At 45.7% G+C, this 27,158-nt stretch overlaps 1 protein-coding gene across 1 annotated transcript in view; it reads left to right on the forward strand.

Annotated features, from left to right (window-relative positions):
• Nucleotides 1–27,158, forward strand: part of Fndc3b (fibronectin type III domain containing 3B) — a 301,266-nt gene that overhangs the window by 253,707 nt on the left and 20,401 nt on the right. The window contains 2 exon segments of the mRNA XM_038347774.2: nt 3,539–3,819; nt 14,699–14,911. Coding sequence (XP_038203702.1) covers nt 3,539–3,819; nt 14,699–14,911 — 494 coding nt within the window.

A 27,158-nucleotide genomic window follows, 5' to 3' on the forward strand; every position in this document is an offset into this window, starting at 1 on the left:
CAGGAGAGCTACAGCCCTTGAGGCAGCCTGTCTCTGAGCTCATGTAGATTTCATAGATAAAAAAGCCAAGATGGCAAGCTGACGGTCACCCTGTCTGTGTTTGGCCTTGGGCGTGGTAGACGCGCACTTAGTATCCCTAGCCTTGTTATCCCTTTCTAAGTTAATTTTCCTCATCAACCAGGGCTTTGCTCATGACTTTGGAAGCCTGCTTCATCTTAAACATTTCTCATTAGACACCTTTGTGGGGCAGTGCCCTTTGTTTCTGTGTGAATGGACCAGCTGTTACGTCATTGATGCTTTGTCCCTGAATTTGTGCCACGGCACGTCATCTGGTCTTCATGCCAGTGAGGCTGAGGCACTGGGAAAGGGGACACTGAGTACCACATGGGACAGGGCCGGATTCCAGCCAGAGCTGTCTGCTACCTCGTTAGCTCTCCTGCCCAGTGCTTCTTCAGCTGCCTTACTAATACGTCCCCCCTCTCCAGTGGGGTAGGTGTTCCCACTCAGACTGTGTTTAACAGTGATGAGCATAGAGCAGAGTGATCAGACAGAGCCTGCTTGATAGCCCCGCCCCGTGTGTCTGCCTTGGCAGCCGGGGGTAAAAGCAGGCTTTTAAATGTCTGTGCTTGTCATGAACTAGTGAGGAAATGTCACCAGGAGCAAGTCTCTTCTTACTGACATCTTGGTATCTGTGGACCACATAGAAATTACAAATTCCAGCCACTTGACCTTACTGTGTGGTCAACTCAGCCCTGAATATTTGACATTCCAAAAGAATCCGTTTTTTTCCATAACTCTCTAAAAAGTGTTTTCTAAAAAGTGATTTAAAACATTTTTTTTGTTTTTCTCAGGAATTTTTGTCTTGTTCCTTGGGAATATTTTAATTAAGTGTCTTGGTTAGTGCTAGAACTACCCTTTATCCCCAGCAATCCCCGACCATGAGCACACACTAATGAATAACCAGTAAATATTCATAAGAGGCATTTGTACATCAAACCGTAGTATCGCTCAGTAACAGGTGCTTTCAAGTTTCCTTTGAAAAGTTTGAATCAGAAGTGTGTAAATGAAGAAAGAGTCTTCTACACAGCCAACCAGAGGGAAGTAGGGCAGCGGGCAGAACCCCGGGTAGAGAAAGACCACTGCTGGAAAGGCGTGAGCTTTGAGTTAGGTCTATGCGGTTTCCAGCACTGTACCAGGGATAGTTTCTGGGATGGTCTTTTTTTTTTTTTTGGACTTATTTACTTTTATATGCGTGGTTGTTTGACTGAATGCTTGTGTACCACATGCATGCAGTGCCCAAGTAGGCCTGCAGAGGAACCATAGCTAGAGCTGGTTGTGAGCTGTCATTTGGGTCCTGGCACTTGACAGGGGTCCTCTGGAAGTGTAGCAGTGCCTTAGCCGCTGAGCCTTTTTCCAGGCTCCGCTTTGCCTTTTCCGGCTCCTGCTGCTGCTTTTGATCGTTATCTCTGATGTGTAACTGTGGGCCTTAGGGGAAGCATGGGAAGAGCAGAGCAGAAGCTAGTGTTCCTGCGGCTCTCCGTGAGTCCAGAGCTAGCTCAAAGAGTTTAGGAAGAGTTGGGGAACTGCTCCTCTGTTTGTGGCTTTACCACCACTTCACCAGAACAGTAAGACAGTCATCCCGGGGTTCGGCCTTGCTGACCCATGTGACCACTGGGGGAACACTCGGGCTTTCCCTCCCTCTGCAGAGAGGGTCCCTGCTGCCATGTGTCTCAATTCTTCAAGTCCTTGTGATAAGTTTGTATCTAAATAAACTCTGTGGCATGCACAGGGCTTCGAGTTCAGTCCTCAGTACTATAAAAGAACAGAAATTAAATTAAATCTCGAGATACAGATTCTTCAAATAATTGTTAAGCTATAGTTCTCGGGAAAAGGGGCCAAGGGGTTGTGATGAAACCATATTGTCTCAGAACTTTCCCACACAGCTTCTGTGGGAGTTCATGAAAGCACATGTCCTTAACCTGTCTTTTGTTTAGGGAATTCTGTTGTTTAATTAACAAGGAAAGAACTGTATGCTTTGTTTTAGGTCTTAGAAATTCAAATTTGTCTCTCTAGTTTCGTTGCTTGTGCTGACACACTCATGCGTAATCGAGAACTGGCTTTTATCACTTCCTTTTCTTTTGAAAAAAGTATCTTATTGTTTTATATGTATGGGTGTTGTGCCTGTATGTGTATGACAATGCATGGCAAATGTGCAGCCCAACATATGTGTGGGGCCAGTGGAAGGCATCAGATCTCCCGAAACTGGAGTACAGGCAGATGTGGTTGCTGGGAATTAAACCTGATCCTCTGGAAAAGCAACTAGTACTTTCAACCAGAGACCATCTCTCCAGTCCTGAGATTCTTATTGCCATAAGAAAGTTGCCAAATATTTTATTCTTTGAAAGAGAATAATACTTTTATAACACTTACGTAGTGATTTATAACACGTATGGAACATGTCCCATATCAGCTTCTGGTCGAGTTGTCAGAGGCGTTCCAGGCCCGCAAATGAATAAGCTCTGTCTGTGCTGGTGATGAGGGCGATGCTGAAACAGGTTGCGAGCAAGGGCTTGCAGAGAAGTCTGGGAGGAAGAAGGCCTCTGGACGTAAGAAACCACAAGGGCACCGGTCCTGAGATAGATGTCTGTGAGGACCGGCAAGGAAGTCAGCAGAGCCAGTGAAATTAAGAACAGTGAGTGATGAAAGCCAAGTGCTAAGGGTGCTTTTGACGCAAGCTCACAAGCCTCAGATAGGGTCTCTGTGTGCTTCTGTAGTAAAGGGCTCTGTCTCTCCTGGTAAGGTGGATGCCATCAAAGATTCAAACCGAAGTCCTGGAGGGGGCACAGTGGTTAAAAGCCCCTGTTGTTCCAGAGAACCCAAGTTCGATTCCCAGCACCCATGTCAGGTTGCTCATAGCCACCTGTGGCTCCAGCTCCAGCTCCAGGATGTCCACCTCCCTTCTCTGGCCACGTGGGTCACCTGTACATGTGCCATGCACTCCTCCACATACACATAAAGGAAAATGTAAAACTGAAGGAAGTCCTGACTTCTGCATTAGTGTATCCTTCTAATCACTGCAGGTCCAGACTCTGGGGCGGGGCCAGTGCCGAGACCAGAGAGGGTGTCACATTGGCTAGAGAGGAGGGGTTGTGCTAGGGTGACTTCAGATGGTCTGATAGACGGGACATGGGTGACTGGGACACAGGTGCTCCCAGGAACTCTGGATATAACCTGAGCAGCTTGGAGGATAGGGAAGATGGCAGCTGAGGAACCTCCTGGGTGTTCACAGGCAGTAGGGTACACATGCCACCCTAGACATCGGGGCAGAGGTGGAGAGCAGTTAAGGATGACCTCTGACCTCCACATGGAAATGCATGTATACACACATGTACACAGATACACACCAAAAAAGTTAGCATTGGCTAACATGGAGGCACTGGCATGAGCTCATGCCGTGATATGGTTAAAATTGACTAACGTGGAAGTCTGGCAGGTGCTCATGCCATGGTGTGACCTGGCGACACCCTTCTTTTTCCAGGCCTTCAACCCAGCAGGTGCAGGGCCGTATAGCGAGCTTGTCCACTGCCAGACACCTGCCTCTGCCCCCGACCCTGTCTCAACGCTGTGTGTCCTGGAGGAGGAGCCCCTCGACGCCCATCTGGACTCGCCCTCTGTGTGCCTTGTACTGAGCTGGGAAGAGCCGTGCAATAATGGATCTGAAATCGTTGCTTACAACGTTGATCTCGGAGACACTAGCATTACTGTGGGCAACACGACCACACACGTGATAAAGGACCTCCTTCCAGAGACTACATACCGGTGAGTGCAGAACACTGTGAGAAATCTGGCCCACAGTGTCAGTTCCAGGGCTGAGCATCCATCCTAAGTTACTACGTTTCAGACGTTCCTCTTTAACATCTTTAAAGGTACTAGATGAAACATAGTTTAAAGGCTTATACTGCTTTCCTCCTACAGTAGTGATACATTCCCACAATTCCTAGCCTCTGAGGGAGAATTTCCTCTCAGACTTGAAATCCCTTTCCCCTCCTGTACCCTTGGTTTCCCCTTTCTTCATATATTTTCTCTGTGAGTCATGTGACTGCATGCTCCATTCCGGCCACCTTCCTGACAAGCTTCAGACAGGACACCCTCATTCTGCTCACTTCCTCAGAGCAGACACAGTTTCATTCAGGATTCCACAGTGGACAGAACCGAGTTCTTCATGTGGGGTGCTCCCACTTGCCAGCTGTTTCTCCTAGCTGGCCCTTCACACTTTTAAAACACTTAGCACTCGCTCTGAGCCTCCTTGACTCAGGCAAAGCCCAGAGCTTGCAGCCAGCAGGCCGCCTTACTGAGGGAGATCCAGAAAGCCTGTCTTAATAATCAAGTGTGGCCCAGCAGGAACTCCTGCTTTGGGGCTCTGGGTTGTCAGGTTGGGGGAGCGTCAGCTCAGACTCTGGTCCTGGTTGTCTTCAGGCCAGGTATCCCCCAGCCCCAACCTCTGTTAAGAGGAAAACAAGACGATTTCCAGGCCGGCATCTAGTAAGGAGGAAATGCTCAGGTATCAGAGTATCAGATGCTGACAAATGAGCCAGCAGCGGCACAGCAGTCTGGCAGATCCTCCAGCAGAACTCCAGCTTCCTGGGGGCAGGGATGATGATAGCAGGCTCCTCCCACAGAACTCCAGCTTCCTGGGGGCGGGGATGATAGCAGGCTCCTCCCACAGAACTCCAGGGGGGTGGGGCGGGGCGGGGATGATAGCAGGCCAGCAACAGGCTGCTGCTTCAGAAGAAAATCTGCCATTTCCTGTGTTTTCTGCAGTGCTTTCTCATTCTCTAGTCTTGAGCGTGTGTGCGCACGAGTGTGCGCTTGCGCACATGTGGGTACAAGTGTGCACACTTGTGTGTGTGTGTGTGTTTATGCTTATAGAAACCAGAGGGATCTAGCTGGGAGGCAGAGGCAGAGGCAGGTGGATCTCTGTGAGTTCGCGGCCAGCCTGGTCTACCAGGGCTAGTTCCAGGACAGGCTCCAGAGCTACAGAGAAACCCTGTCTCGAAAAACCAAAACCAAACCAAAACAAAACAAAGCAAGCAAACAAACAAACAAAAAAGCCAGAGGGATCTTTGTTGCCGCTCTTCCTCAGGTGGTCCCACCTTGGTTGGTTTGGGATGGTTTGGTTTTTCTTTATCGTTTTGGTTTTAATTTGATTTTGTTTGGTTTGAGACTGGCCTAGAACTCAATATGCAAACTTGCTGGCCTTGAATTGAGTGATCTGTCTGCCTCTGCCTCCCCAGGGCTGGCTCTCCCTCATCCCCTGGGGCTGGCCTCTTAGTTTCAGGTGGCAGGCCAGCAAGCCCTTGTCCACTCCTCTCTACTTTCCCTTTGCTGGGATTACAAGACCTTGCCGTACACTTGGCTTTTTTTTTTTTTTTTTATTTTTACATAAGTTCTCACACTGGAACTCAGTTCCTGATGCTTGCAGGGCAAGCAATTTGCTGAGGAAGCTGTCCCCAGCCCTAGGCTCTCCTTGTTGCCGGAAGCTAAAGAAGGAAGCAGCTCAGCAGCTGTGAGGTCCAGATGTTCCATCCTGGCATTTCTTATCACCCAGTCCTCTTTTTCCAAATACCTCTTTTCTGAGTAATTAAAAAAACAGTTTTGCTTTTCAGAGCGGTGGCAGATTTTTCTATGTTTGTTTTCAACATGCTCATCGTGCTGAGGACCCTCTTGGCCGCTGCGTGCCCAGCAGGCTTAGAGCGCATGTGAAGATTTCAAGGCCACTTAAGCCACAGCTTTGGAGAACAGGTGATCTACAGTGCAAGGAGCAAGTCCCTTGGTTCACTGTAGTCGCACTAAATGGCGTAGGTGGCACTAGCGAGGTCTGGGGCTTTGACTCGACATGGAGTCCTTGCTTAGAATGTGTGCAGCCACGGGTCCCATGCTTAATCCTTAGACATACACAAAAGTGGGGCCTCGGGTCAGAACTGAATAAAGGGGAACATGGCTGGTGAGGTGCTTTCTCAGCTGGTGAAGCTGCTTGCCTCTAGAGATGCTGTGTATGGAAGTCTAGTCAACACAGCTGTGTGCTTCTGTCTCAGAGACAGTCAGAGCAATTATAGCGAGTCCCACCACTGTTTCCAAACAAACCTAAGGGCTTCATTTTGGTCTGGTCAACTTTCCCTCACTTTTTTCTGTCCCATAAATTGGTTAAAATACAGCTAAGATGATCACCTTGTGTGAGGTTTAGATAAAGACTTATGTCTTTATTTTTTTATTTTTATTTTTTTTAGTATTTTTACGTGACTTGCCTACATGTATGTCTGCACCATGTGCATGCAGTGCCCATGAATCTGCTGGAGTTTTAGACAGTTGTAACCTTCCATGTAGGTACTGAAAATAGAACCTAGGTCCTCTGGAAGAGCAGCCAGTGCTCTTAGCCACTGAGCCATCTCTCCAGCCCCTTGTTTGTGAGTATAGGAGTTGCATGTTGTCCTCTCTAGACTGCATCTATAATGACCCTTGGGACAGAAATCAGTGTTCCAACAGACTCCTCTCTCCACTTCTGTTAGAACCACCTGGTAAGGGTTTGCTGGCACCAATAGACCCCTCTCCCTGCTGCTGTCAGAACTGCCTGGTAAAGGTTTGCTGGCACAATCTATATTTGAAATTTGGCTGGAATTAAAAAAAAAAAAACAATTGTTAGAAGTATTGCATTTAAGTTTAGAACTGTATCTGAAATTGAATGTGTTCTTTGGATTGCAGAGAAAATAGAAAACAGGTTTCCTTTGTACATGCCCTGCCAAGTAGAGAGAGTCACAGACCGTAAGCAGAGAGAGACTTGGGGTCACCTGGTGACACCTGTGCTGTCCTGGGCGCGAGCAGCTCCCTGCCCAGGGTAGTGGTCCAGCTTTGGCTTGCCGGGCAGTCCAGCTCATCCCTTGAGCTTATCAAAGCCTCTTTGTATCCAAAGCCGCTCTTCAAGCAGCGGTTCTCAGAGCTAGCAGCACTAGAGGCTCCCAAAGACCCATGAGAAGGAGCAAAGGATAGGGCCTAAGCCCAGGCCTGGGAAATAGTGAGGTCACCGTGGCTCAGAAAAGTAAATAGGGGAGGCTCTCGCTCAGGAGTGGGACCTCAGCTTCTCAGGTTTATATGGAGTGAGTGGGTAGATGCCAACACGGGCAGAAAGGGGCCCGTGAGAAGGGGAGAAACGAGCCGTGTGAGACGGAGCTAGAGCACATGATAAAGGAAAGGGAGACCACTGGGAGTACAGCAGTCTGGGTGCAGGAAGATGGGTCAGCAAGAGAGAGTGTAGATGCAGAAAAGGGTACACGTGGCACGGTGGCCTGTGCCTTGTTTCCCAGTCTAGAGCTGGAGACAAGTGAATCTCTCTCAGCTGGAGGCCAGCCTGGTCTACTAGCAAGTTCCAGGCCACCCAGGGCCGCCTCCTGGGTCTGCCTAAACAAACAAACAAACAAATAAAAATAGTAAACTGAGGGAGTTGCTGAAGAGGTGGCTCAGCAGTTAACTGTTCTTGCGAGGACCTAATCGGCTCCAGTACCCACATCAGCTAGCTCACAGCCATCTGCCCTGTATAATTCAGCTTCAGCAAATCAGTGCCCTCTTCTGGACTCTGCAGGCATCCGCAGACCTGTGGCATACACATTCACTAAATAAATTAGAACAGGAAAGGAATTTTAAATAAAATTTAGGCTAGTAGTATGGCTCAGCAGGCAAAGGTGGCTGCTGCCAAGGCTGCCGGCCTGTGTTCAACCCCCAGAGCTAATGGGAATGATTGGGAATGGTTCTCTAACTTCCGCTGTGGCATTCTCTCTCTCTCTCTCTCTCTCTCTCTCTCTCTCTCTCTCTCTCTCTCTCTCTCTCTCTCTCTCTCACGCACACGCACAGTGATTGTGTCAGAGGTTGTAAGGACAAGAGGACAAATGCATCTTGGTCACGGAGCTTGGCCCTGAGATGGCACCGTCGTTTGCAGTCTGGAGGACGGGTGGCACTGTTGTCATTTAGGAAGTGCACCGAGGCACACAGACAGATCCCGGGCAGATTTGGGACTGGAATCCAAACCCCTTTCTTCCACGTACAGAAACTTCCCTGTTCCCAGCTCTTTATGGCAAACTACAACTTCAGGACTCGAGACTGGTTGTCTGAGGGTCATGGGTAAAACTTGGTGGCAGTCATTAATGAGAACAATGTCCTATAAAGTAATAAGTCTGGCGTGGGATCTGGAGGGCCAGTTTAATTAGCCCGCCACGAGAAGCGTGTGTAAGTGTGAAAACCTCTGCCCTGAAATGTACACGCATGTGCAGGTGGAGAGGGGAGGTGCCTGAGCCCCACTTCTGTAAACCGAGCCTCAGTGGGCCTCAAAATGGCAGACCCCTGGTATCTCACCCCTCATCAGCCCTCTCTTGCCTAGCATGGCTTCCGTGGCCTCCTTCATTACCCCCTCTGACAGCCTCTCTCCTGGTGGCCTCTCTGTGCAGCAGTGATCTGTGTGGCTTTGGGGAGGTGGGGCTGCAGATGCCTCTCTCCATCCTGAACTGGTTGTGAGGTCACCTAAGATCACAACCTCATTATATGTCTGACTCACACTGAGCTGCAGAACAAGGAAAAATTAAAATAGGTTTGTTTGTTAGGCTCACTTATGCCCATTTTTCCTAAGTCAAAGGGGTGAAAATAACGTTTATTGAGTTCTTACTATGTCGTAAGCACAGTGTTCACTGTGGAAAGTGAGTCATAAACCCCTTGACCATAATGAGATGGGGCAGGGTTTGGGGGAGCCAAGTTCTGACTCATTAGCCGTGGATTCAGCCCCTCGCTCGTGTCTTGCAGCCTGTGGAAGTAACTGAAACTCTTTATGCCTCTGTTGCCTCATCTGTGAAGTGGGCCAAAACTGCGGTCGGCTGGCAGTGTTGCCTGTGTTTGGAGAGGTTTCAGCTATCTTCTTGGGTTAGACATAAACACACAATAGATGAGTGGCTGTTCATGGTTTGATCAGAAAGAAATGAGTCAGGACTCAGGCAGTTGCCACCTTATAGGCTGGCTTGTGTGCTTGTGTGGAGGTGGGCTGGTGGCGTTGCTGGCACCGAGGCGTCAGGAGGGGCTTGGTCCAGGCCAAGAGAGACCTCTCCAAAGAGCTTTTCTCTGAGTCCACTTTTCCTCACAAAAAGAACATTCTGTGTTTCCTCTGTTGTCTTTTCAGAAGGTTCTCCCTAACCATAGTCCTCTTCTCTTAGTTAGAGGAGGGTGGTAGGGCATGCCGAGCGTCTTGTGAGAAGCCTCTCCTGATCCTGGGGCCTCTGACACCCCAGGCTTTCCGGGCCTTGACCTCAGTCACCCCATCCCACGCTCAGAGCAACATGAGGCCTGGGTAGCTGATCTCTTAAGGACAGTCACCTTCTCCCTGAAGAACAATTTGTTTTGAACGTCATTCTTCTTTTAATAAGTCAATGTCAGAAGTCTGAGCATGTGTACAGAGTGCACTGTGGAAGGCTGTGTGACCTCCTGAAGCAAGGAATAGTTGGCATCTAGAAGAAAGATACTGGAAGCCTGAAAGGCAGGCTTCTTAATTTGACTTACTCAGTGGTATTAGCATACTGATGAATAGTGCAGACTTGGGGAACGTTTAAATGTTCCCCAGCAGTCTGGCCAGGATACCGCTAGATCAGGACTACGTCACTTCCCCAATTTGGAGGCAGTATTCTGTTTCCTTTATATTCATTTTAATTGCTCTAAATTTCAAAAACTAACATAATGCACATTATTGAAGATAACTCTGTAGGTCCTATCTGAGTTTCAGGGTTAATGTGCTTCTCTCTTTAAGGTGTGGAATAGATTTTAATATTTAATAAAACTTAAAGTTCATTTTTCTTTCTAACTCTCTGAAATGAATTCTTAGTGTTGTTACCCAGTGTGTCACGCTCACTGTTCTTTCATGGGAACTTAGAAATTGGGAATTATTTCCACACCCCTACAAACAGTATGGTAGCTGTCTTTGTCCTTTCCGGGCTTCCGAGCCACTCTGTTCCTCATGTGGCATTTCCCTGGTGATCAAGCTCTTCAGCTGAATTCCAGCACCGAGTGTTAGTTTGTCTTTAGGACTAATTAATGTTAGCTCAGTGCCTCAGTGACACAGATGTCGTTTCTGCTGACACGCAGTATATTCTTGTGAAGGTGTGGGGCAGTTGGAATGAGTGTTCTGAAGTCTAGGTAGATGGTTTCAGGACCAAATGCTGAATAAAACAAAAATAAACTTACTGGCTCTTATTGACAGAGCAGTTGGTGACCTGAATGTGTGGCTTAAATAAAAATTATCCTTTTATCGGATTCATAGCCATGTTACGTCCACATTTTGACAGGAAAATAAGGAATTCAGGAAGATTCTGAGCCAAAGGGACCCAGTACGCACCCACATCTGAGCACACCCCACGTGTCGGTCAGTGCGAGGCACTGAACGCAGCTGAACTCTGGTTCTCTTTTTTGTCAACTAGACAAAGGTCTGGCCTTGTGGTCAGAATGAGACGTGGCATCTTGATATGAAGTCTAGACTTCTGCTGTTGAGGCCACTGAGTCAGGAATGCCATAAACAATCACTTTGGATCTCACCGGTGTGCTGCTGGCCACTGTTCAGCACTTCTCTGGTTGAATCACACTAAAAGACATTGAGAAGTCACGAGTAAGCCGCTTCCCTATTCTTAATTATCTGTTAGTTCAGCAAAGGTGGCACCATCCTCATTGCATACAGGTGTCAGATGACGTCTGGAAAACAGGAGGCTCCCAAAGACGCTGTCACCACACTGTTCCTGCTGGTGCTGGGGACGGATGAGCCATGTTTTCAAGGGGGAGACCACATGCCCCACTAAGGAGAGGCGCCTGCCACTGTGATATTCCTGCTGGTACTGGTGGCTGATGATATGTTATGTGAAAGGAAGATTGCCAGCTCACGTAACCAGTCAGAAATCCACAGGCCTAGAGCTGTTGAGCCCTTCATAATGCCGCCACCCCAATACAGTCCCTCATGTTGGGGTGACCTCCAATCAGAAAATTATTTTTATTACTATTTCATAACTGTAATTTTGCTAGTCATGAATTGTAATGTAGATAGCCGATATGCAGGGTATCTGTTTTGTGACCACTGTGAAAAAGCCATCTGACCACCCCCAATGACCCCCAGATTAAGAACCACTGCTTTAGAGGCTTTTGAGGAAGTAAGTGAATTTAGTCAAACTAGCTAAAACTTGAATTTTTAAAACCATTTTTACTCCTATAAATAATTCTCATCTCTTAGGTTTTGTTTAATTTCATGTTGTGTTGCGCAGAGCAGAAGAGCAGCCCTAAGCAGCTGGCTGCCTTTTGTGTACTGAGTACTGCTGGGCTGCGCAGGTGGCAAGAAAGGATAGGGGCTTCCTGGACTGCATGGTGAGCGTGGCTCTGAAGGGCTGTGGGCCGGCATTGCAGGACACACCTCAGCCCGGGGTGTGGACGGACCCGTCCTGAATGAAAGGGAAGACACATGGTATGGACGCTGCAGAGACTGTCAGATCAGCCTTAGAGGCGACAGTGCAGTCTGTGTGCCGATGAGGAGCTGGACTTACATCTGGCTTCCCTTTCCCTTTGTTGCACTTTCTGCCCGGGTGTGGAGAAGGGGACAGCCACGAACACTGTGGAGCATTTGTGAGGGCTCCTGTGAGAAGGAAAGAAAGTTCTAGACTTTTTCTTGTATAATAGAAATAGGAAAAGACAGGCCCGTCATGCTGGCTGGTAGCCTTTCTGTCATCTACTGGGGATATGGATTTGCTGTACCCCAAACCTCGTCTAGTCACAGGTGGGATGAAGAAAACCGGTGGGTTCACGCTGTCTTGTGGTTTACGTCTGGGTTCACACTGTATTGGCAGTGTACGTCTGGGTTCACACTGTCTTGGTAGTTTATGTCTGGGTTCACACTGTCTTGGTAGTTTACGTCTGTGTTCACACTGTCTTGGTAGTTTACGTCTGTGTTCACACTGTCTTGGTAGTTTACGTCTGTGTTCACACTGTCTTGGTAGTTTACGTCTGGGTTCACACTGTCTTGGTAGTTTACGTCTGGGTTCACGCTGTCTTGGCAGTTTACGTCTGGGTTCATGCTGTCTTGGCAGTTTACATCTGGGTTCACACTGTCTTGGTAGTTTACGTCTGGGTTCATGCTATATTAGCGGTCTACTTCCTTTCCATATAACTTTAGAATTAGCTTGTGTTTATCACCTAAGAATCCTGCCAGGACTTTTTAGTTTCTCCTTATGTATTTATTGATTTTTGGAGACAAGGCTTTACACTGCAGCCCAAGCTGACCTTACATGCTCCATCCTCCTGCTTCAGCTTCCCAAGTACCAAGATTGATTTTAATGACATTTTGTCTATGGGTCAATTCTAAGACAACTGAGACTTTCTGTGAAGCACCCTGCCCATGACTCCTGCGTCTCTTTGTCTGGATAGGTTCTCTACAGTGTTCTCATAGGCATCTTGTGGATTCTGTTTCTTTTTTCCTCTACATCTCTATACCTTTTGCTCTCGGAACAGGTTAGTATTCTTAACAAATGCTGAAAAATAGGAGGGAGAGCACGCCAGGCAGGCATCATTGCTGTGATTCCCAGCCTTGCTGGCCTCGCTTCTAGTTTTAGGGGGACAGTATTTCCTCTCTCACAGCTCTCATGGTAGTTGTATCCCTTTTTCTTCGATGCCCCCCTTCAGATCAAAGAGGGTCTCCTGTTTGCAGAACATTTTGATTGTAACTAGAGGTTGGATTGTGTTAGGTACTTCGTCAGTTGATATGAACATCTGGTTTTTCTCCTTTAGGCTGTAAGCAAGGTAGAATTCCTAAGGTCTAGGAAATGGGGGAATAGAGAAAAGAAATTTCCCACCTCACTGAGAGCCATGCAAGGCCAGGGAAGTGGCCTTTCTCTGCAGCTCTTTCCATGCAGAGGCCCACTTCTCAGCTTAGTTCACCCCCCTTGATGATAAGGGGGAACAAGTACTGTTGGCTTGTGAGAAGCCCAACCCGACACTTCCCAACGTGTGCCGGCTGGCACTGAAGGTTTCAGAATCCTGAGGCAGCTGTGTCCTTGGCCCCAAGATGAGGAAGAGGGGTGGAGTGTGGTGTGCGAGAACCCTTTCTTTTCTGAGTTACAGACAAGCCAGGTTGACTCGTGCGCTCTTTTGGTTTGAAGAACTTGCCTCATAGCTCATGCTTTTGTGCTATGATGTTTAAGTGGTACTCTGTATTAACGTGTAAGCGATAAAAGCTGTAGTGAGGGCTGGGGGTGGCGGTGCACTGGGTAGGCAGAGGAGGTGATACTCTGTGAGTTTGAGACCAGCCTGGTTTATACAGCTGGTTCCAGGACAGCCAAGGCTACACAAAGAAACCCTGTACAACAGCTATAAGTGAGTGTACCATAAAAGTAATCAAATCGTAGAAATACGTAAAAATGATCTGCTTTCTAAATATTTCTCCTTAGGCTGTATTATTCCTTGTAATGTGTTTTGAAAAACTGGTATGAGTTCAAATCAAGTTTTAAATATTGAAACTTTTTGAGCTGTTAACACTACCCTTCTCAGTCAACTCAGTGATCTTGAGTTGAGATTCCTGGGAACCTAGCAAGGAATGCGGAGAGAGGGTCCGATTGGAGGGGCTGTAAGGATTCAGGAAGAAACTCGAAGCCACAGACCTAACATGGGTGACACTGTGAAGATAGGAGGTTGAGAATTCCGTTAATAAAGTGAAACTTTAGTAAACACTTGTATTACTTAGAAAAGAGAGGAAGTGAGCGTAGAGAAGGCCTCTGCTCAGAGCATTAAAGGAGACATACCCTGGAGTTGGCTGGAAGGGCCGTCTGCGGTAGCACACATTGTAAAGAGGTGTGAAAGTAGAGAGCACAGTGCCGGCGATGTGTTGTTCGGTGACTGTGGAGAGCTGGCTAATCAGCAAGTGGTAAAGCAGAGGGAACGGAAATGGGGAAGTCTCATGTACACATTTTACCTCTGCTGGTTTTTAAGTTCTGGCAGGATTGACACATCCTTGCTACACACAGCAAGCATCCAGCTAAGAGCTCTGTACACCTAAGTGGCAGCCCGCTACTACCAGAGGTGGCCTCTTGACTCTGGCTACCAGGAGAGGCCAGATGCCCTGTTAAAGGGCTATCTGGAATGTGCTCCCCCCCCCCCTTTTTTTTTTTTTTTTTTGGTTTTTTGAGACAGGGTTTCTCTAGCTTTTTTAAAGCCTGTCCTGGAACTAGCTCTTGTAGACCAGGCTGGCCTCGAACTCACAGAGATCCGCCTGCCTCTGCCTCCCAAGTGCTGGGATTAAAGGCATGCGCCACCACCGCCCGGCTCATGTGCTCCCCTTTTAATGAATTCTTTATGCATAGTCTTACTCCAGAGCTGGCTTTGAGTTAGTCGTCAGTGGCTAGACCACAGTATAAGACCGTGTCTGTAGGAATCCTTCACAGCCTGCTTTTCTCCAGGTAAAATCCTGAGGAATTTGCCAATGCGCTGTTTTGCTATGTTTCGAAGCAGAGCATACAACCTCTCCTAGCTGCCCAGTGTCTACCCTAGCTGCTCTCCCACAGGTTTGCTTTAGGGACAGCAGATGTTCATTTTGAATGAAGGAAATTCCACTTCCTAAGCTTTCCTTGTCTTTTTATTTCCCCATCTCTAGGATCAGAATTCAGGCCATCAATGAGATTGGAGTCGGACCATTTAGTCAGTTCATTAAAGCAAAAACTCGGCCATTACCACCCTTGCCTCCTAGACTGGAATGTGCTGCCTCTGGTCCTCAGAGCCTGAAGCTCAAGTGGGGAGACAGTAACTCCAGGGCGCATGCCGCTGGTGACCTGGTGTACACGCTGCAGCTGGAGGACAGGAGCAAGAGGTGAGTGGAGCGCGTGCATTCCTGGCACATCCAACTTCGCTGTTCATCTCATACTCGTCTTCCTCTGAAACCCCTCCTCCTTGTGTACAGAAGGAACTCGGATGGGTGGCTCTTGCATGTTACCCAGCAGTGTGTTCTCCCTCTGGAGTTCTTACGCGTTTGAAACATCCCCGTCTCCCGACGTGAGAACAGATGCATGTTTTTCCCTTTGTAAAGGCTGATGATGGAGATACATTATCAAAACAGAAAATTGTCAGATTCAAGTCCCTACTGTCTAATAACATTATATTAGTCATAAGTGCTGAGGAAAATGGGACCTGGGAGAAATGGTACCTCTTTAAATATTCAGTAACCATTGGGACAAACATGTTTACCAATCTGGAATTGCTGTGGGTGATGTACAGATGGGGAATGTACTCTCCAACTATGGGTGCTGTGATATCAAATTAACCAGAGCAAATAAGAGATTTGTTTCTTATAAGACTTCCTGCCCAGAGGACACTTGGAGATGTTGAAATCAAATTCAGGCTTTCACATCATGCTTTCTTAACCTAGCTTTATCTCCTCAGAAAACAGCCAATCAGAAGACAGAAGTTAGTGGTCACAGAATAGTCTATTAGCAAAGGTCCTGATCAGAATCAGGCAGAAGGGAGGATTATCATAAAACCAAGGCAATGATGAACTATCAGCTGTGTTGACAATATGGCATGATGTTAGTATACAGATGCGTTGGGCCACATTCACAGCTGCCGTGGGGTGTACACACCTGAGTTAGACTGGGTGTTCCTGGAAGCGTGGGAGCATTGCTGCTGCGGCGGTTGCCCCTGTGTGTCTGTCTATAGGACCATGTTCTGTTCCAGTGCATGGGGTTTCCTCTCCCACACATTCTTGTGTATTCCCGCTGCTCTGCTGCAGTCAGGAGGTTAGACTGAGTTTACTGCCGTGGAGCTCTGTTGACCTTGAGTGGAAACCAAGATCCGGAGAAGTACCCTGGGTTCTGTGGAAATAATGTCAGGGCCGGTGACAACTGATAGGCAGTGAGTGGGTGCTTGGTTGAGGAAAAGCAACCACGCGAAGGCCAAGGAAACCCTGAGAAACCCGGGGCAAATACTGTCCTGTGTGTCTGCTGTGCAAGGTGCCGTGAGGAGCCTGGGGGAAAAGCACCTAGGACAAATTTAAGTTTACAGGAAAACTAATCAGGAAGTTCTGATTTTCCTCTCTCAACCCAAAGGGTTCCCATATTATCAATATAACATCTTTAATGTGGCATATTTGAGACCTCTCAGGATCATGTATTGATGTTACTAGTGACTGAAGCTCATTGTTTATGTTGCTACTCATTGTGTTGTATAGTTCCATAATTTTCATAAATGCATTATTAAAGCTCTTATACACTATGTGCAACAGTATATATACACTATATACAAGAGGATTTGTGTTGGTCAAGCATGAGAAGAAAGCAGCTTTCAGGACGTGATTGTCAATAAAGGTCTTGTTTATGTCATGAAGACCAGTGACAGTTGAGAAAAGAGAGTAAGTATATTGTTAGCAAATCAATGTTACTCTTGTATGAAGGATTTACTCAAACAGTTTAAGCGCGTCAACAAGGTTTAAGATTGTATGAAATCTCAAAGAATTAATGCCAGCATTATATTTTTTAAAAAGAAAAAAAAAGAAGTTGGCAGAGGTAAAGACCGTGTCTGCTAAGAAGAAAGAAATGTGTAAAAATGTGGTAAAGTTCCAGAGACCACAGTGCCTCTTTAGGCCTTCCTGTTCTGTTCTGAATGTCTTCACAGCCTTCCTGTCCACTGGTACTGTCCCAGGGACGCTGGAGACATGCAAACAGAAGATAGGGTGTGGGAACTGGTGTGGAGACTGAGAGCAAGGTCTTGGCCTTCAGCACAGTTAGCTCTACCAGGGAGTGTTAGCATCAAACAAACAAACAAAAACCGGGAGAGAGTTACAGCTGTTTTGTTGACATCCGAATGGAAATAAATACAATATTCATACAAAGAGGGGAAGAGGAAGGGAGAATGCACAAGTACATATCATTAACTCATGGAAAACCCTAGAATTTAGTGCCATGGGGAAAAGTGTTCTGGGAATTTGGACCATGTGCACACAGACCACACATTTGAACTTGGCTTGCCTTCCTAGGAAGATCAGGTGGAAAGAAAATAAAACAGCCATTGTCCTGCTGGAAGCATTACCAGCCCCAAAGCGCAGAGACAGCGAGCTTGATTTGATAAGTTCACTGGAGATCAAAATTATCTTTTACGTGCAAAAGCATTCATCCTGTTGAATATGTTTCTTTGGATCTGTTTTTTATTCTACCTTGAAGGAAGTTCTCAGCCACAGAGGACTAGCGAAATCAAGCATTCTGTACTAACAAAAGTCATGATATGTGTTTTTCAGTATTAAGGGATATTTCCAAATCTTTACATTTTTTCTTCTAGGCTTTTGCATCTGTTGACAATAGAAAGAACCTTCTTGGGGATATTATGTAGTTCTCTAAACACATAGCACAGAAGGGCTGGAGCCTGCACTGTCCTGCTCCACAAACCTGGAGAAGCTGGGAAGCAGGGAGACTCCCTGTTCTTCTGGAGTTCTGCCCTGGTGGGACAGCCACCCAAGGGTACATCGTGGAAACCGTGCAGATGGTGGTCAGCAGTGGCTCCTCTGCAGAGCAAAGGCTGTAGAGCATCTCTACAAATGAGTGTGGCTCACATGAGACACCTCCAGACGTCAAACAGACAAGACTGCAGAATCTGGGAGTCAGTGCATGCTTGCTCCTTGACAGAAGAGGTGGGGGAAGGAAGGAGGCAGAGAGATGCTAAGGCTTGCCTTGTTCATCAAATAAATCACTTGCCTAAATAGAACTGGCAATTTAAGAAATTTGACCATTAGGAACAATATTTTTCTTAATTTTATGAGCTGGAAGTCCACATTTATCTTTTCTAAATTAAATTTGTCAGTGCTCTCAGAAAGTTATTAAAATGATGTGAGTCCTGGGCATAATACATTCTTATTCTATTTGTGGAATGGTTTTCCTGAGATTTCACAGGATGAGGAAAGCCTGACTTTAGTTTGAAGATGACCTTCCTTAGTGTCTGAAAGTGAATGCTCGTGACTGGTCCAAGCCTTTAATGCCAGCTCTTGACTCAGCATCAAGGACAAAACGCTGGACTTGAATATGTCACAGTTCTGTTAGCTTAATGTCTGTCCTTCCTTCCTTCCTCCCTCCCTCCCTCTCTCTCTTCCTCCCTCCTTTTCTCTCTTCGAGATAGTTCCATGTATCCCAGGCTGATTTTCAGTTCACTGTGTAGCCAGGAAGAGCCTACACTTTTGATGTCCCTGCCTCAGTCTCCCATGAGCTGAGATTACAGGCATGCACACCACCCTTTCTCAGTCTCCCATGAGCTGAGATTACAGGCATGCACACCACCCTTTCTCAGTCTCCCATGAGCTGAGATTACAGGCATGCACACCACCCTGCCTCAGTTTTCCATGAGCTGAGATTATAGGCGTGCACACCACCCTGCCTCAGTCTTTTATGAGCTGAGATTATAGGCATGCACACCACACTTGATTTTATGCAGTATTGGGGTGGTGGAAGAATGAGGATCCCAAGAGGTCACTATCCAGCAAATCTAGCTTTGTCAGGTCCAAGTGGCAAGCCCTGTAGCAAAGAAAGGTTGACAGTTACCCTGAGGACACCACTGTTGACTTCTGGCCTCCACATGTGCCCACCCACACACCTATACTGATACACACACACACACGCATATAGGGATTCAATTATATACTTTAAGCTTTCTGAAGGAAAATTCTGTGTATCAAGAACATGCAAAGAGCATGCCAAGAACATGCCAAGCACTAGGAGCTTTGTTTACATTTAGTTCTTTGACTAAGAAGTGAAATATGCTAGTATATCTCCCTCCCTCCCTCCCTCCCTCCCTCCCTCCCTCCCTCCCTACCTCCCTCCTTCCCTCCCTCCCTCTCTTACTCTTTCCCTCCCCATTTGGGCTCCTTTCCTACAAACAGAAGGAATTGAACAGGCCAGCATGGCCCGAAACTTTGTCTCAGGGTAACTACATCAAGAATTCTTATAGCCCAGTTGACTGAGTTCGTTCCATTTTCATTAGGACACATATTTCCTGAGACTTCAGGGCTACGTTCATGGAGATGCATCGCAATCATGCTTCTCTCTAGAGGGCTAAGTTTATGCCTAGTGTTTGATTATGATTATTCAACTATCAGAATGTTTTCTTGAGTTACCATCGTGTGTTAGGCCTCATGAGGTATGTGGCAGATTTGGAAGAGCTGATCTTGCTGAGAAAATGAATTAGCATTAAACAGTGAACAGACAGTACAAGAGATTTTAATTTCAACAGAAAAGCAAAAATTAGATTAGTTTGGCCTTGTGGTGATTAGGTCTATTATTCTTAACAGATCCAGCATAGAAAAACTGAATGGTTCTGGTTTCCATGTTATGCAAGAAAAATACACACGCTGAGCAAATATTCTCATAAAGCCAAGTTCCCCTGATGCACTCGCTAGAGTAGCAGCTTCAGCTCGGAGGTTGAAGTCATAGCACTGTCCTGACAGTTCGGAAGATGCGTTTATCTGTGTTTATGAAATGAAATGGTGCCTGTTCTAATGGAATTGGAGCTGGTGTTGAGCCCAACCCTCATCTGGCCGTGTTCTTGGTAATTGTGCCCAGGACTGTAACAGGAGGGCTGTAGATTCCAGGAATATGTTTACTGTTAGTCTGATGCTCGGGTTTTGGTCAGACAGCCAGTGTTTTTCAAAGTGAGGCTCCAGGGAGATTAGACAGGGGAGAGGCATCTAGTGGAATGAATAGTCACGACTTACTCTCCCCATCAGGATCTGTAACTGTAACACTTCCCCTGACAGCCAGGGACTATGGAACTGTGTGATGCTTCTGGCATTGCTAGCTACTTACTGTTACCAAAAACAAACAATAACAAAAACAAACAAAATAAACCCTGCATCTTATGGCTTCAAGGTTTCTTTAAACTCCAGAAGAATACGCCATAGGGAACTAATGAAAAGGACAAGAGAGCTTAAATGATCTGTCTCAGTATGTCTCTGCTATGGAGCAGATTCTGGCTCCATTCTCAAACTACAATGCTGTTATAAATGACTGCTGGGAGATTCAGAGCCAACCATGCTCCCCATTCCTTTCCCTTGCTCTTCTGGTCCACATGATCATCCTCCGCGGGAAATGGCTTGTGTCTAACCAGCCTGTGTGCTCTCCATTTCCCCCCCCCCCCCGCCCCCGCGCCTGCACTTCCGGTCCACATGATCATCCTCCGTGAGGAATGGCTTGTGTCTCTTTCCTGAAATCCCAAGTAGCAGCTGCAGTCCTCAACACCCACGTCAGACCTCTGTCCTAACCCTAGACCTGCTCCTGACTTTTCAGATGAGCAGAGCTGTATGCCTCGACTGGTTTTTGCATGCGTTTTCCATGCTACAAAGTACACATAGTGATGCCTGGGACTCCAGTCCTTAATTAATAGAGGAAAAATGTTTTAGATACATTTTAGTTCTTAGGATCAAATCATAAAGATTCATCCTAAAAAATAAATTTTTTTTGCTAACTTGCTCAAGTTCAAGCCAAATGCCTTGGACCATTCAGGGTTGAAGGGTGGTAAAGGAACTATTTGAGATCTGATTGGATCCAAAGTCAAATCCAGATAATGTATTTTACCTCTGAATTGCTTTATAAATAAATAGAAGGAAAATGAATTGCATTTTCCTGCACTGAAGCAAGACTGCTGCAGCAGAAGTGGGCAGACATCTGGAAAGCTCTGGGACCCGTGTTCTCAGCTGTGAGACTCATTCATGTATTGGGAACCCACATAGAAAACTGGGGGTGTCAAGTATCTCAGAAGAACCTTAAAGTTGAGGGAGGGTGCTTTCTATGAATGTAAATGAATGGGGGAAGGGACTTCCTATGAACGCAAATTAATTTCTTTTTTGAATATATCAATGTCTAAAATGCAGTTTAGGCAATAAAATGTAAGCATAGACTTTCTGTACATGCCTTTACTTGTAAAAAGAGCTGGAAAGATGGCTCAGCAGTTAAAACCAGTGTCTCCTCTTTCAGAGGACCCAGGTTTGCTTCCCAGCACCCACATGGCAGTCTGCAACCGTCTGTAGTTCCATTTCCAGGGGATCTGGTGTCCTCTTCTGGACTCTGGATACCAAGCAAGCATGTAATATACGTTCATTTATGCAGCAAACATAAATCTGAAAAAGAGCTTAAATTGGTGTCATTATTAAGTATAATGAAATTTTATTTCTTGGGAAGAAGCATAGAAATCCAGCTCATTAACCAAAAAAAAAATTGTTATAGTGTATATAATTCACACATCAAAAGACCGGTAGACAACCGGAATCAGCAGGCAGAAAGGTCATTAATGCTTTTCCCGTTAGTCCTTTTGGGAATAGCTTCTGGCACTTTCATATAAACAGGGACTCTCATCATTGTCTGCATCCTTCTAGCAAATGGAGTCCCTGCCTGAGGTGTCCCCACCACTGCCATCTGTGCCCATCTGCTTCTGCATTGGAATGGTAGGACGCTGTGTTCCTGGCACAGTGGGGGCATTTACTGTCCACGTCCTTAGTCTCTTCTGTTTCCAAACACGATTTGAGTGAGACAGGAAACACACACGCACACACCCAACACCCACAGACACCCACACACCCTCCTTCCATGGAGCCCAGAGAAAATAAGGAAAAAGAGGGGAAAGACAGGACGCATTGCTGGCAATGAGGAGAGCTTCACAGCGCCGGCCAGCAGCTGTTGGGCTGTTGTGAAGTGTGCTGTGGAGGGTCACCACCTAGCAGGCTAGTCACGGTGAGTAGTTCATGTCTATGAACTGTGGAGAGCCTAAGGATGTCATGATCAGTGAGGCCGTAAGAACAAACCTTAGTATGAAGGCTGTTTTCACAAAGGATGTGATCAGCTATTCACAGCATTCTTGGATATTTTTTCCCAAAAGAAAATGGTTTTAAGAAAAAAAACTAAATTCTTTCTGTCTCATTTTCTCTTGCCCCCTAGTGATTTAAAATGAACAAACACATAAATACACGGTGTGGCTGAGCTGACTCCGCCAGTTGCACTTGATACAAACACATCACCTGTCTCAATGAATGGTAGAGACAGAACCCTCAGGGGACGAGTGTGGCTCTCTGGGGCTTTGCTGAGACTGTCCAGAATCTCTGGTTTGCTTCGTGAGGTGTTTTTGATCATAAAGTTTTCTTGATTCTTTCATTTAGATCTTTTTTTTTTTTCTCATGGTTTATTTTTTTTTATATTTAAAAATTTCCATCTCCTTCCCTCCTCCTCCCCCTCCCTCCCCTCCTCCTCCCCCTTCCCTCCCCTCCTTCTCCCCCTTCCCTCCCCTCCCCTCCACCCATACCTCCCCTCCCTCCCTCTCAAGGCCAAGGAGCCATCAGGGTTCCCCACTCTATGCTAAGACCAAGGTCCTCCCAACTCCCCCCAGGTCCAGGAAGGTGATCGACCAAGCTGAGAAGGCTCCCACAGAGCCCATCCATGCAGAAGAATCAGAGCCCAGAGCCATTGTCCTTTGCTTCTCAGTCAGCCCCCGCTGTTGGCCACATTCAGAGAGACGGGTTTGGTTGCATGATCCATCAGTCCCATTCCAACTGGAGTTGGTGATCTCCCATTAGTTCTGTCCCACCGTCTCCATGAGTGAACGCACCCCTCTCGTTCCTGACTTTCTCCCTCATGTTCTCGCTCCTTCTGCTCCTCATCAGGACCTTGGGAGCTCAGTCCAGTGCTCCAATGTGGGGCTCAGTCACCTTCCCCATCTGTCGCCAGATGGTTGTTCCCTCACGGTCCTGACTTTCTTTCTCATGTTCTCTCTCCTTCTGCTTCTCATCAGGACCTTGGGAGCTCAGTCCGGTGCTCCAATGTGGGGCTCTGTCATTTTCTTCATCTATCGTCAGGTAGAGGTTCTATGGTGATATGCAAGAAATTCATCAGTATGGCTATAGGAACTGGCCTTTTCAGGCTCCCTCTCCTCAGCTGCCCAAGGAACTAACTGGGGGCGTCTCCCTGGAAACCTGGGAACCCCTCTAGGGTCAAGTCTCTTGACAACCCTCAGGTAGCTCCTTAAATTAAGATATATGCTTCTCTGCTCCCATATCCACCCTTCCTATATCCCAAGCACCCCATTCCTCCGAGCTCCCCCCGTTCTCCCCTTCACACTTTTCTCTCCCCATCTTCCCTTGGCCCAGTCTTGCCCAACCCTCAAGTTCCCAATTTTGCCTGGCGATCGTGTCTACTTCCAATATCCAGGAGGATTACTATATCTTTTTTTGGGAGTTCACCTTCTTATTATCTTCTCAAGGATCCCAAATTTATAGGCTCGATGTTCTTTAATTATGGCTAGAAACCGATTATGAGTGAGTACATCCCATGTTCATCTTTTTGGGTCTGGGTTACCTCACTCAGAATAGTGTTTTCTATTTCCATCCATTTGCCTGCAAAATTCAAGATGTCATTGTTTTTTACCGCTGAGTAGTATTCTAGCATGTATATATTCCACAGTTTCTTCATCCATTCTTCCACTGAAGGGCATCTAGGTTGTTTCCAGGATCTGGCTATTACAAATAATGCTGCTATGAACATAGATGAGCATATGCTTTTGTTGTATGATTGGGCATCTCTTGGGTAGATTCCCAATAGTGGAATTGCTGGGTCCTGGGGTAGGTTGATCCCGAATTTCCTGAGAAACCGCCACACTGCTTTCCAAAGTGGTTGCACAAGTTTGCATTCCCACCAGCAATGGATGAGTGTACCCCTTACCCCACAACCTCTCCAGCAAAGGTTATTATTGGTGTTTTGGATTTTAGCCAATCTGACAGGTGTAAGATGATATCTCAAAGTTGTTTTGATTTGCATTTCCCTGATAGCTAGGGAGGTTGAGCATGACCTTAAGTGTCTTTTGGCCATTCGAACTTCTTCTGTTGAGAATTCTCTGTTCAGTTCAGCGCCCCATTTTTTAATTGGGTTAATTGGCATTTTACCGTCTAGTCTCTTGAGTTCCTTATATATTTTAGAGATCAGACCTTTGTCAGTTGCAGGGTTGGTGAAGATCTTTTCCCAGTCAGTAGGCTGCCTTTGTGTCTTAGTGACAATGTCCTTTGCTTTACAGAAGCTGCTCAACTTCAGGAGGTCCCATTTATTCAATGTTGCCCTTAAAGTCTGTGCAGCTGGGGTTATGCGTAGGAAACAGTTCCCTGTGCCCATTTGTTGTAGAGTACTTCCCACTTTCTCCTCTATCAAGCTCAATGTGTTCAAATTAATATTGAGGTCTTTAATCCATTTGGACTTGAGTTTTGTGCATGGTGATAGATATGGATCTACTTTCATTCTTCTACAGGTTGACATCCAGTTATGCCAGCACCATTTGTTGAAGATGCCCTCTTTCTTCCATTGTGTACTTTTGGCTCCTTTATCAAAAATCAGGTGTTCATAGGTTTGTGGTTTAAGATCCGGGTCTTCTATACGATTCCATTGGTCAACTTCTCTGTTTTTATGCCAATACCAAGCTGTTTTCAATACTGTAGCTTTGTAATAGAGTTTGAAGTTAGGGATGGTAATGCCTCCAGAAGAACCTTTATTGTATAAGATTTTTTTGGCTATCCTGGGTTTCTTGTTTTTCCATATAAAGTTGATTATTGTCCTCTCAATCTCTGTGAAGAATTTTAATGGGACCTTGATTGGGATTGCATTGAATCTATAGATTGCTTTTGGTAGAATTGCCATTTTTACTATGTTGATCCTCCCAATCCACGAGCAGGGGAGATCCTTCCATTTTCTGGTATCCTCTTCAATTTCTTTCTTCAAAGACTTAAAGTTCTTGTCAAATAAATCCTTCACTTCCTTGGTTAGAGATACTCCCAGATATCTTATGCTATTTGTGGCTATTGTGAAAGGTGATACTTCTCTGATTTCCCTCTCTGCTTCCTTATCCTTTGTGTATAGGAGGGCGACTGATTTTTTGGAGTTGATCTTGTAACCTGCCACGTTACTGAAGGCGTTTATCAGCTGTAGGAGTTCTTTGGTGGAGTTTTTGGGGTCGCTTATGTATACTATCATATCATCTGCAAATAATGAAAGTTTAACTTCTTCCTTTCCAAATTGAATCCCCTTGATTCCCTTATGTTGTCTTATTGCTATTGCTAGAACTTCAAGCACTATATTGAAGAGATAAGGAGAGAGTGGACACCCTTGTCGTGTTCCTGAATTTAGTGGGATAGCCTTGAGTTTCTCTCCGTTTAATTTGATGTTAGCTGTCGGCTTGCTGTAAATAGCTTTTATTATATTTAGGAATGACCCTTGTATCCCTAATCTCTCCAAGACCTTTATCATAAAAGGGTGCTGAATTTTGTCAAATGCTTTTTCAGCATCTAATGAGATGACCATATGGTTTTTTTCCTTCAGTTTATTTATATGATGGATTACATTGATAGATTTTCGTATGTTGAACCAGCCCTGCATCTCAGGGATGAAGCCTACTTGATCGTAATGGATAATTTTTCTAATGTGTTCTTGGATTCGGTTAGCCAGTATTTTATTGAGAATTTTTGTGTGAATGTTCATGAGTGAGATTGGCCTGTAATTCTCTTTCTTGGTTGAGTCTTTGTGTGGTTTAGGTATCAGGGTAACTGTAGCTTCATAGAAGGAATTTGGCAGTGACTCTTGTGTTTCTATATTATGAAATACCTTAAGGAGTATAGGTATTAGGTCTTCTTGGAAGTTCTGGTAGAATTCCGCATTGAAACCATCTGGTCCTGGGCTCTTTTTGGTAGGGAGGTTTCTGATAACAGTTTCTAATTCTTTGCGACTAACAGGACGATTTAGAGCATTTACCTGGTCCTGGTTTAACTTTGGTATATGGTATTTATCTAAAAAACTGTCCATTTCTTTTACATTTTCCAATTTTGTGGCATACAGGCTTTTGTAGTAAGATCTAATGATTCTCTGAATTTCCTCTGTGTCTGTGGTTATGTCCCCCTTTTCATTTCTGATCTTATTAATTTGCGTGTTCTCCCTCTGCCGTTTGATTAGTTTGGCTAAGGGTTTGTCAATCTTGTTGATTTTCTCCAAGAGCCAGCTTCTTGTTTCATTGATTCTTTGGATTGTTTTCTGTGTTTCTATTTTGTTGATTTCTGCCCTCAATTTGATTATTTCCAGTCTTCTACTTCTCCTAGGTGAGTCTGCTTCTTTTTTTTCCAGAGCTTTCAGGTGTGCTGTTAAGTCACCAATGAGCGCTTTCTCCGTTTTCTTTAAGTGGGCACTTAGTGCTATGAACTTTCCTCTTAGCACTGCTTTCATTGTGTCCCATAGGTTTGAGTATGTTGTGTCTTTGTTTTCATTAAATTCAAGAAAGACTTTAATTTCTTTCTTTATTTCTTCCTTGACCCAGGTGTGGGTCAGTAGTTGACTGTTCAGTTTCCATGAGTTTGTGGGCTTTCTGGGGGTAGCATTGTTGTTGAATTCTAATTTTAATCCATGGTGATCCGATAAGACACAGGTGGTTACTAATATTTTTTTGTAACTGTGGAAGTTTGCTTTGTTACCAAGTATATGGTCAATTTTCGAAAAGGTTCCATGAGCCGCAGAGAAGAAGGTATATTCTTTCCTATTTGGGTGGAATGTTCTATAGATGTCTGTTAAGTCCATTTGGTTCATTACCTCCATTAAGTCTTTCAATTCTCTGTTAGGTTTCTGTCTGATTGACCTGTCCATTGGTGAGAGAGGAGTGTTGAAGTCTCCAACTATTAGTGTGTGTGGTTTGATGGCTGCCTTGAGTTCTAGAAGTGTTTCTTTTACATAAGTGGGAGCTTTTATATTAGGGGCATAGATATTCAGGATTGAGACTTCATTCTGATGGATTTTTCCTGTTATGAGTATAAAGTGTCCCTTTCCGTCTCTTCTGATTGATTTTAGTTTGAAGTCAACTTTGTTGGAAATTAGTATGGCCACACCCGCTTGTTTCTTAGGGCCATTTGCTTGATAAACCTTTTCCCAACTCTTTACTCTGAGTAGGTGTCTGTCTTTGTGGTTGAGGTGTGTTTCTTGTAAACAGCAAAATGTTGGATTCTGTTTTCGTATCCAGTCTCTTAGCCTGTGCCTTTTTATAGGTGAAATGAGTCCATTGATATTAAGTGATATTAATGACCA

The sequence above is a fragment of the Arvicola amphibius genome, chromosome 11 (genome assembly GCF_903992535.2).
Source record: "Arvicola amphibius chromosome 11, mArvAmp1.2, whole genome shotgun sequence".
Taxonomy (NCBI): Eukaryota; Metazoa; Chordata; class Mammalia; order Rodentia; family Cricetidae; genus Arvicola; species Arvicola amphibius.